The sequence below is a fragment of the Helianthus annuus genome, chromosome 8, assembly GCF_002127325.2.
Source record: "Helianthus annuus cultivar XRQ/B chromosome 8, HanXRQr2.0-SUNRISE, whole genome shotgun sequence".
NCBI lineage: Eukaryota > Viridiplantae > Streptophyta > Magnoliopsida > Asterales > Asteraceae > Helianthus > Helianthus annuus.
The window spans coordinates 4,130,613-4,142,667 of NC_035440.2; the positions used below are offsets into that span (position 1 = coordinate 4,130,613).

The 12,055-nt window shown below is 33.8% G+C and overlaps 1 protein-coding gene across 1 annotated transcript; it reads left to right on the forward strand.

Moving 5' to 3' along the window:
- Nucleotides 1-9,978: 9,978 nt before the first annotated feature.
- Nucleotides 9,979-11,695, forward strand: LOC110871806 (bone sialoprotein 2). The gene is made up of 2 exons (XM_022120556.2): nt 9,979-10,362; nt 11,112-11,695. Exons 1-2 carry the CDS (start codon nt 10,141-10,143, stop codon nt 11,502-11,504), a joined length of 615 nt encoding a protein of 204 aa, XP_021976248.1. The 5' UTR covers nt 9,979-10,140; the 3' UTR covers nt 11,505-11,695.
- The last annotated feature ends 360 nt before the right edge of the window (nt 11,696-12,055 follow it).

The window sequence follows — 12,055 nt, forward strand, 5'->3', positions numbered from 1 at the left end:
GAAAGGATTTTGCTTTTTTATATTTCTAGGAGGTGTAGGATGTTTTTCAGATCTGTTTTTCTCCGGATCTGATCCAGATCTGTTCATCTAAATCGACAACGGTGACATGGAAGTGGTGGCTTCCAAACAGTATAAGAGAAAGAGAGAGATAAGGAGAAATGGTGGCGGCGATTTGTGGAGGTGGTGGTGTCTAATGGTGACGACGATTCGTGGAGGTGGTGGTGAAATTGATGTTCGATTTTTTTGGGTTGCTGTTGAAGGATTGTTTTGTTTACTACATAGTCAAAGCAGTCAAAGCAGGTGATGATGATAGTGTGGTGGTTAGAGAGAGAGAGAGAGAAATAAAGATGGTGGTGGCCGGCTCCGATTTCAGGTGGTGGCCGACTAGGATGTTGATGGTGGTGGTTGGCTGGGATGGAGATGGTGGGGGCTGGTGGTGGTGGTGCTCGCTGGGGTTAGAAAGGGTGATATAATAAATAAATAAATAAATAAGAAATGGATTGGATTTTTGTAGGTAACTAGGATTGCGACCCGCCGCAATGCGGCGGGGATTCTTTAGTTATAACTAAGTCAATCTAGGACCCGCATGTTATGTTAAACCTGTCAAACGGGAAAAAATAGACGATGTAAAAACGTTCACCCACACACGCACTGTCACACCCCCAAAATCCACCATGCGGAGTATCACCGCTTGGAGGCGTGACATGACCAGGATCGAGCCACCAATCATATTGAACAACAAAATTAAGCAATTTAAATCAATCACAATACAATTGGTGACCAAAAGAAAGTAACCGACTTTAAGTTAACGGCGGAAGCATAAAACGTGAGTCCAAAATATACGTTCATAGTTCATAAGTTTTAAAATCCAAAGTGTAAGTTTAATAAGTTCATAAGGATTTAAATATTAAGCACGGAACATAGCAGTCTGTATCCCACAACGACTCCTTCCTCGTGCATGCTCCATAAACATCTAACGACCTGTAAGGCATGTAACAAAGAGTCAACAACAAAGTTGAGTAAAGTTCACGATTGATAGTATTGTTTTAAGTTATTTCCGAAAACATGGTTTTTATTTAGTTGGCTTACTTGCCGTGGGGGTTACCCCATAGTTGAAAATATGCTTAACCAATATCTCTTTCCCAAACCATATTTAGTGGGGGCTTCCCCATGTGAACTACTAGACCGTTATGATATCGGCTACTAACGAAAATAAGTTGTGCCCTACGTCAGTATCTATCATCACTGACAGTTTGCCATAGTCCATTAGTACACGCCCGTCCGAACGGCACGGTGTGAGGTTTGTTAAACCTAATAGCGCTATTAACTAATGACCCGCTCGTTATCGGCCTCGGCGATTAAGTCGATATGAAATGAGGGACTTAATGATAGTGTTTTGTCTAGTAAGTTTTAAGGTTGTTGTCCTACCCAAGGAGGACGAACGTACGTATTTTCCCCAAGGAGAATACGCAGGATTAATATTGGCATCCTACCTATGGAGGATGGCCGTACATATCCTACCCAATGAGGATATGTAGGTTTCGTTTTAATTCTTTAACCCATTCCCAACCACCGGGAATCCTATGCCTTAGAAAGTGTGTGAACTCATCTTGGTTTGCTCGGTTAGATTAGTTACTCTATTAATCAGGAAATCAAGCACGTCCTAATAAGGTACAGATAACAATCAGTTTTTCTTATGCACAACACGTATCCTACGTACGGTTTATTTACTCATTACTTCTACCACATACCACACAATTCAAATGTCAAGTTATATTGTTAAGTTACATTATTTTACCCAAAATAATATAACTATCTCACAAAATAAACAAGTATCCACACAAGTGTTCTAATATAAGATATATATTCTAAATATATATTCACCCATTTTTATTTACAAAAACTAACCTCCGACACTTTGTATTTTGTTACCAAAAATTATGGCGAAGTTTATATTCGAAACACTAGTTATAAAATATACTCGTAACGCTTGTTAGAAAAAATATTTTCTAAGTGTTGGAATTTTTAGAAAATTTCGTCAGAGTTTCCTTTGTAAATGGAGGTGTCCATGCTCATAATCATATCATTTTCTTTTCCAAAAATCATTCAACAATCATAACAAGTTACTAAACAATATTACACTGGTCAAGTGCAAAACAATGCACTTTTCATAATAACATGAACTTGGTTTTTAGTAAAAACGCGTAGTAACTTAGTGGGGGTGTTTAGTGAGTTTAGTTACCCTCCAAAGTGTGTTTATTTTTGTTAAAATCTTACTCTCAGGGTTTTTAGATGTTCGCAACTAGTGAACTTATTTTACAAAAATATATATTTACAATATTTTCATGTTTCACTAGCATTCATATACTTAGTTTATTTCAAAGATGGTGTAAGTATATGTAAGAATCGTACTTTTTCAAAAACCGCCTTTTAAACTTGGTTTTTCTAAAATAACTCATACACAAGTCTTGAGTTTACAAGTTTACCAGTCCACTAGGTTTATTATTTTCTAAGAAAATCACTTTTATTCCCAAGTTCATGCTCTAACAAGAAGATGATTATTTTATGTACACATAATCACCTCTAACTTGTTAAGTCATGTTTTTAATCATAACTTAACAAGCTTCATATGATGATCAAACATCATATTGCTAGTAATCACCAAATAAACATCAAGTAATCATCAACATGACCAAACAACTTCATTTCATCATGTTTTCATCTTATTTCATCATCATGTTACTTTATATTCAAGACTTTGTTTATGATCCTTTAGTGTTCATGGATTCTCATCATAAAATAACTATTAACCACTCTAAATATGAAGCAAATGAAGATTCAAGACACTTACTACTAGCTTTTAAGCTAGGGAAGATCAAGAGTAAAAATGAGGTGGTTAATAGCAAATAGAGAAGGTCCTTGGTGATCCGTGAGTTCCACCCTTTGTTATTCACCTTGATACACCTTAATATCACTAGAGAATGGATGGAATGGAAGTGAAAAATGATGGTGGTGGTGGCCCTGATCTCGGCCGAGACTAGAGGGAGGGAAGAGAGAGTGAGGTGTGTTGTTGATGTATGAAGATGAGAATGATGATGATCTAGAGGTTAAATAGATAACTTTCCAACACTTCTTTACCCAATAGTCCTAATGTTCCTTTAGTACATGGCAAGTCCAATAAACAAATGGAGAAAATCAAAGTGGGGATCCCACTTCTAGAGCCGGTTTGGGGGGGGGGGGGTTGGTTGAGTTCCAACTAGATTGTTAGTGATTTAGTTTGAAATCAAAAGTTTAGTTAGTGTCTTAAGAGTGTTAAGTAATATATAGTGTGTTAGGGTGTTCGGGTACCATAACTAGCTCAGAAAAATAAAACAATGCTTCTAGCATTATTTTTGTGTTCCGGGTAATGTCCGGTTGTTCGATTTGATACTGTTCCGTTAAGGTGCTTAATTAATCCGTAAGGTGTCTTTTATATATATTTTTATAACACTTTTAATTCCTAACACTTAGGAAAACATTCAGGACCATTTAGTCAATTTTTCTGCACAAGACTAGTACGTTAACAAGCACATATAAGTATGACACAGTAATCAGAAAGCAGTTAAGTAATTCAGCACAGTCACCAAGCACTTTAATTTAAAAATTAATTAATCGTACGAATACATGGAATTATGAGGGTTGTCACACGCACGTTGCTTTGTGTTAACTCGCAAAATTCAGAACGAAACGTAAAAACGTTGAACCAAAGACGCACGTTGCGATGTGTTAAGTCACAAAATTTAGAACAAGCATAAAGCAAAAAATTTGCGGAACATGAAAACTATAAAGGACCAAAGTTGAAAGTAAAAAAATTTATAAAGATAGATTGCAAAAGATAAAAAGTTTTGGGTTAAAAGTAAAAAAAAAAATTGCTTTGAGTTAAAAATAATTTATGAAATACTTTTGGGTGAAAAATAAAAAAAAAATCAATTTTTTTTTGGAAAATCCCCAAAGCCAACGTTACAACAACCATATGCATAACCATTTTTTCTTTGAAAACCCCACAAAGCACACCCCGCGTTGCGGCGGGGCGTAAAATGGTGTCAAATAGTACTAATGTCACACAATCGTAATCAACCACCAACACTGACTCGACCTAGGATATGCGTGTTGCGACGAACCTGTCAAACATGGAAAAATAGAGGTAAAATCGTTGAACCACACATGCACGTTGCGTCGTATTAACTCGAAAAATTTTGAACTATACGTAAAACGAAAATTTGCGAAAGATGAAAAGTGTAAGTGAGAAAAGTTGTGAAGTTAAATTGCAAATAATGAAAAGTTTTGGGTTAAAGTTAAAACAACAAATTATGTAGAGTTAAAATTGTAAAAAGTAAAAACCTTTGGGTTGAAAATAAAAAATCAACTTTATTTTTTTAAAAAACAACCAAAGCATAATGTAGATGTGATAATGCATAAAAAAGTTGCAAAGTTATATATAGAATAATAATATATTAAATAAATCATTGAATATTAATATGTAAAATTACTGAATTACCCTCACTTTGAACTGAAAATACAAAAGTGTCCTTACTTTTAACGACAAAAAATGAACAGAGTTAAGGTTGGGGAGTATATTAGAGAATCAATAGAAACATCAGGGAGTAAACTGGCTATTTTTAAAGGTTTGTGAAAAATTTTTAAAGTGACAAAACCACATGAAGTAAAACGGAAGTTTACTCTTTTATCACTAGTACAAAAGTTATTTGTTGGTGCTATTGGGGAGGATTGGATGGTGCGGTTCCAACCTCCACCGCACCATTACATGAATATTTTCAAAATGGCACCATTAAATGATAGATTGGCACCAATTAATCCGTTTGTTCTTTCTTAAACCTAAAACACCACACACAACACACATACGGTGTAACAAATAGAGAGATGCGAGAGGGTTGATGGCGGCGATTAGGGATGAGGGTTCACAGCGGTGGAGATACAATGACGTTAGGGTTTCTTTGAGGGGGTTGATGGTGGCAACGTGATCGGTACCAACAAAGAGTGAGGGTTCATATGCTAGAGGCGTTAACGGCAGATATCCATACGTTCTAGGGTTCTAATCTAACTCCGACGAATCTACGGCGAGGATCTTGTAAGTTTTATTTCACTCGCATGTTCCCCTCTTCGTCATATCAATCCTTATAATGACGATTCAAACTTCTTTTTTTTGTAGTTTTAACTTTCCGGTGAAGGTTCGGCAAACTCCAGCAAAGACTTGAGCAACATATCCATATAAGTGCCAATCTACAGAGAACTTAGCAGAGGTCGAAGCTTCAGACATCAATCTATCTGGTACCAAAGGTAAGAACCAACTTCTTAAGTTTGTTTCCGGTTATATCGACCACTAATAAAAAGAATTCTGATGGTGAACATTAAGGAATGGAGGGATTGAAGATGGTGATACAGGATTCGAGATCTGGATTAAGCGGAGGAGCAGGGGAACAGGTGGCTCGCCGGCAATTTTTTTTTACAAATGGGTTTTATAAAAGGTGCGGTCGGTTTTACTAAATCATGCGGTTCTCCACACCGCATCACCAAACATTCTAATTTGTTGGTGCCCAGTTAGTTGGTGCGGTGTAAACATAGCACTTTTAAATTGATTTCACCGCAGCTTCAAACATTATCTGTACTAGTGTATATAATTATACAAATGTTATCAACCTCACTTGGAAAAGGTTTTAAAGTGTACTACATCTATTTGAAAAACAATGCTTTGTGTGAATATAATCAATTAGACGAAGTAGAAACGCCAATGATAAATAAAATCAAATGTAAAGAAGAATATACCACATTGGCAATGGTATTGTTAAAGAATTTATTTTGTGTGGATACAATGGACCAGACGAAGTAGGAGCACCAATGATAAAAAAGAAGAATATACCATGACCTCGATCAATATTAACTATTGATCATGTGAATCATTGAACTCAAATGAGTAAACTTAAAACAAATCATTCAAATATCATGATAAATTTGGTTTTGTATGTGCCAGTTACGCAAACAACATTATATGTCAACCGTGATCAAGTTACTTTCCGAGTCATTTAGCGAGCTGGATCAAAGGGAACACACGTACCAGCAGAATATTTATAAGTTTGTTTATGTCTCAGAGTTTAATTTATCAATTTATTTGTAGGATTTTAATTATGTATTTATAATTAGTAATTAATATAAATATTTCTTGAGCCCGGGAAGCTCTCTCGGATGGTAACATAGTTTAACATAAACAAAATCAAATTGAAATTGAAGTTTGAATAGTGAGTAATGTCATTTTGATATCTAAATATACATTTGTTTTAATGAAGTGTATTTTCAAAAAAAAAAAAAAAAAGCTAAATATACATTTCTTATGTTTTTTTCAAGACAAAAACATGTTTTCACTTTATAATATATCAACTTCATGATCTATTTTAAGAAAATGTTTTACAGGGAAACAAGTTAAGCAACAATAACTAAAAAACGAATATTAAATTTACGTAAGTTATAGTTTTTTTTTTCAACGGTTTTGTTAAAACCTAGGTCTTGTGACTATTGATCATGTGAATTATTGTGATCAAAGGCCAAAATTTCCGAATAAAAATAGCGATGTCTTATTTTAATAATAAAATATATTACTCTTTTATTAATTTTTTAACGGCAAATTTAGATCACTAACGAATTATTGTAGTACTATCGTGCCATCAACAGAAGCACTAAGTCATACCCATTTTTTTTACAAAAGGCAAACACAGGATGCTAAACTACTAAATCATGAGAAAATCCGTAAACTGGTTCAAGTATATATTTTATGTTCTAGTATTTTTATAATTACATTGGAATTAGTAACTGGCCATTTTTTAATTGTAATACTTATACGCATATTTTAATGATCAACTCTTTCATGTTGAGTTTTATTGAAGTATCTAACTTTTTCAGTATCTAATTTTTTACGTATATATCTAATGTCCACATCGTTTTTTTTGTTCACGTGTCTTTGTTTTCGTAAAAAACGAGTAAAATAAAACGGATAAATGTAAACGTTTAAGTGACATAAATACTTATAACAAATATATTATTTTTTTTCCAGCTTAAGAACTTTTGAAAGTATATTTTATTATGACAAGTGGATTACAGAAATACTTTCAAGAAAATTCCTTCATTCTTCTTGGTTTCTTCCACTTCATTTTAAACTCCCAAGGCCACTTAAGCTTATTATATATTAATGTGTTAAAAAATTCACACCTCAAAATCTTATTTTCACATCCTATATATCAGGTGTATGGAGTTATACGCATGGCCGGCTTAAAAAGGAGTGAAATAAAGCAAACGCTTCAAGCCTCCCCTTCCCTAGGCCCTAAATTCTTAAGAAAACATATTATATGTATATGATTTTGGCTTTAAAATTATTGACGTTAAGGTTTATGGTATATAACTATGTATACATAGAGATGGTATATGAATCATAGGATCAAAAGCAGTTTTCTTTTCTTTTATTTTTTTCGAAAAGGGCCTCAATCTTGTTATCCGCTTCGGATTTACAATATTTTGAGGCGGCCCTGGTTATACGGTCCGTATAGAATGATATGACATGCCAAATATTGGGTCTATAACATTATACGACTCGTATAGATGGAGAAAATATTAGGTCGTATAACAATATATACAGGTCGTATACATTATATGAGGTTTGGGTCGTATATCATTATATGGATCGTATAACATTGTATACAGTATACGGCTCCAATACATGAAGACAAAAAAACATTCTCTGACATTTTTTATGTGCAACATTCTTCTATACAGGCATACAGCCCCTGTATTGTATAATTCTATACATGCCATATAGCTGTAAAAGTGTAAAAATAAAATTTTAGGGGGTGTGGAAAGAGTGAGAGACTATTATCTTTATTCTTCTTGGTTTCTTCCACTTCATTTTAAACTCCCAAGGCCATATCTTTATTCTTTGGTGGTGGTGGTATGGTGGTGGAGTGGTGGCAGTTGTGGTGGTGTCATGTGCCACAACAAAAGGTGGTGCTGAGTAATGTTGTTGTCATGTCATGCGGGACAAACTTTTAGCCAGCTCTTCTGTCCATGGTAGAATTAGATTCCCTAACTCTTGTTCCCATCTTCTTCTACAACCTTTTTTTAATCTCTTTTATCCTTCTTTCTGTCTCTTTCGATATCTCTTTCGATTTCCTGTTTTTCACCACATTCCATTTTTATTATTATTATTACACATTTGGGTCGGGTCGGGTTAGTTCAGGATCTGTTAAATAAATTAATACTTGTGTTAACGACAATCATGCATTATCACATATTAATTGTCCATCAACTCACCATTAATTTAATTTGTTTATTGCATTTGTTCTTTGCTAGGAACGTGCCTCCAATCATACAAGCCTATCTATTTTAACCTCTTTTATTTATTCCCCTTAATTCTCACGTATTCCTTAAATAATGGAAGTATTTTTAATAATATTGAAAATCATTTTCACACCCTTTTTAAACATATTATATATAAAAAAAATCGGGGAAAAGGTACGTTTATAGTTTCATGATCCGTTAGAACTTCTCGAAGTAAAGAATCCTAAATACATGACACTTATTAAAAATTCATGACAGACTAGTTAAAAGTAGTTTCAATAAATCGTAAAATATTTTCGGTACGATGTATTTTACATATTTCATGGATATGATGACATAGTAGGATCTTAGAATTTACTAGGATTAATGTGATTTTCTCTAATGCAAATCCCTTTTGATTGATTTAGGAAAGTTAAGTTGTCAATTTTAGTAAAAAAGAAGACTTGATATATATCATTCAGATTCCTCTAATCTCAAGCAAAGTACTTTAAATAGTAAACATATGTAAAAGAAAACAATGGGATGGAAAATAAAGAAACATATTGCAAAAGAGTTAAAAGTTTACTTAATTAAAATACTACATTAAATGGCATAAACACATTGTTGTACACAAACCTAAATAGAAAATAATAATAATAATTACCACATTGACATACTTTAAATCACAATTTGGTATGTGAAATGTTGTTGTAAATAAAGTGGCTAACTAAGGGTATGATCATTAAATGTCTTCTCTTTCATCCTTATATCTTATCTTGCAACTTTAGGTGTATGTAACAAGTTTGGTCTCATAAGATATGTCATATGATTACTTCAATATCTATAGTTTTACATGCAACAATTACATTAAGATTGTTGGACAATTTGCACGGTTGGTGTAAGTGTAACATTAATATGTTATATGGTAGATTAACACGTTACAACTTCAACAACATAATCGTTTAACGAGAATTTGCGACATCATATCAAAGATTTCATAATCAATGTAACTCAACAAGGAGAATTCACTCAACATAATATAAAACAAACAATGCGATTTTCTAAAGTTGTAATAAACAATACATAGTTATTACACTTCTACCAACGATATTTAACTAAGAAAGAAAAGTAACAAATTTCAACTATATTCACCGCATACCTTTTTTTGAACGATAAACTTGGATCCTTGACGGAACAATGGAGTATTATTGTGTTACCAGTGGAACCACCCGATCATATTAATCTTCACCCTATAATGCCATAGACAACATTCACCCTATACTATTCCGGTAAAACTAAAGCACACACTCTTTTATTATTATTATTATTATTATTATTATTATTATTATTATTATTATTATTATTATTATTATTACCAAACTCTCAACAATGATTTCATACAATGTTTAAAACATAGAAAAACAAGACATGGTGAATGTGACTATCATAGTTGTGATAGGCCATACCAATAAGGCAATAATCTCCCATTTAAAGACCACTAATGTAAAATCTAAAGTAGAAGGATGAAAACAACAAACACACCAAATGTAGATGGACCACCTTTGTCACACATTCTATTTTATGTGGTTCATGACTCTTAAAGTTTTCTTATTCGCACAAACTCATCAAATCTCAACATACTTCCCACTTTATACTCTCTCTCTAAAACTCTCTCTCTATAAAACCTGGTCTTCCTTGCTAATCTTGTTTCTTTTTCTATTAATTTTGTATCATTTTTTTTATTTTTCTTTCTGGCTTGAAAGTTATAATTATTATTAAAGAATGGCAGCACCCAACATGGAGACGATCACCGCATCACTTGAAAGATCTCTTCAAAGCTTCTCGTTAAACCACCGTACCACCACCACCACCAGCGGCGGAGACACCGCCGGAGAGTCAACGAACACCCATTGTGACCGGTCAACAAACTCTTCCGATGCCACGTTGGAACTCAATTCCAATATAACTCTACCATACCATTGGGAACAATGTCTTGATCTAAAGGTTTGTTTTTTTTTTCATTTTTTATTATTATTGCATATACATGTTTAATTTCTTGATTAATATCTAATAAAGATTAATTAATTAATTTATTTTTTTATGAAAAAGTTGAACTCGATTGATTATGTATGTATTTTTATTTAGGGCGACAGTGGGAATTATTGAATTGTGTTATTAAGTTATTTATATTATTATTATTATTGTTATTATAATTATTGTTGGTTTTATCAATTTTCTGCATTAAAATTCACAAAATCTGAAACATGGATCTTGCAAAATTTCCACCACTTTTTGTTGTTGCTTTCTTGGGAAAAAGTTAACGTCTTCAACTTTGAAACCCTAAAAAGAGCATACATGAGGGAGAAAAAACAAAAAGATATAAACTTTATTCTGGTAGGGGTTAGCTAAACGTAACCCTGTCCTGTAAAAGAATTTTGTAGAGGCGTACGATCGGTAAAAATAGGTTTGTGCTAAACGTATCATATGGTTTTTAACTTTTTATTAAATGTGTCGTTTTTTACTACTAAATTAGTCATATCATTTCTCTAATACTTTTCATATGATGTTGCGTGCTAAATGTACCCTGTTAGTGGGTGTTAAAAGCATGTGGCTTAAAAGTACCACTAACAGGATACGTTTTGCAGCACAAAAAGTTAATAAAATAAGAGGAGGGGTACATTTAACACAAACCCCTCTTCTGGGTATTCGTGATTTCGTAGTTTTTGACGATATATACGATAATTGCAAAGCAGACGGGCGAGATGTATTACATAAACTGGAGAACCGGTATGAAATCGAAGGAGCATCCACGGATGGTGGACCAAAGTTTTAGCGGCTCCTATTACAGCGAAGACGATGAGGAGGAGGAGGAGGAGGAGGAGGAGGGGGAGGACGAGGACGAAGAAAGCTCATATGCGGAAAGCGAAAGTTCATCGGTGGAGTCATCGCCAGCGGCTTCATCGTCGAGAAAAAGGAAGCAAAATGAGGTGGAAGATGAAGGAGAGAGTAGAATAGGAGGGGGGAATGTATTAGTGGTGGCCGGATGTAAGGGATGTTTCATGTACTTCATGGTGCCTAAACAAGTGGAAGATTGCCCCAAATGTTGTGGTCAACTACTTCATTTTGACCGATCCGATGATAATTAAATCTTTGTCATGTGTTATTTCGGTTTTGTTGGTGGGTAAGAAGTTGATCATCAGATCATTAGAGGTTTCTTGTGTGGATTTTAAAATCAGATTAATTTATGGTAATTCTTTTTGTGTATTGATGTATTGATTTGCTTTTTGTAGGTGATTAAATATGTGTTGAAATGATTATAATTGGGAGTTACTTGTAACAAGAGGCTATTATAGAAATTGATTATGTGTGACGTGAAAATTAAATGATTGAATACTAAAATATATCTTAGCAAAGTTGGGGATATAATTTAGTATATATATATATATATTTTTTTTGAACGGCAAATTTGGATCACTGACGGACCATTGGAGTATCATCGTGCCACCAGCAGAACCACCCGATCATATCCATCTCCACTAGGCAATAATGCCTATACACCAATTCAGGAGGAAACCCAATAAATCTAGGAAAAACCCCTTTTGTGGGAATCAAACCCATGACCTAATGGTCATAAGCCTTATCCCACCACCAAAATACCACTAGGCTATAATGCCATATATTGGTGGTTGATTTCTTG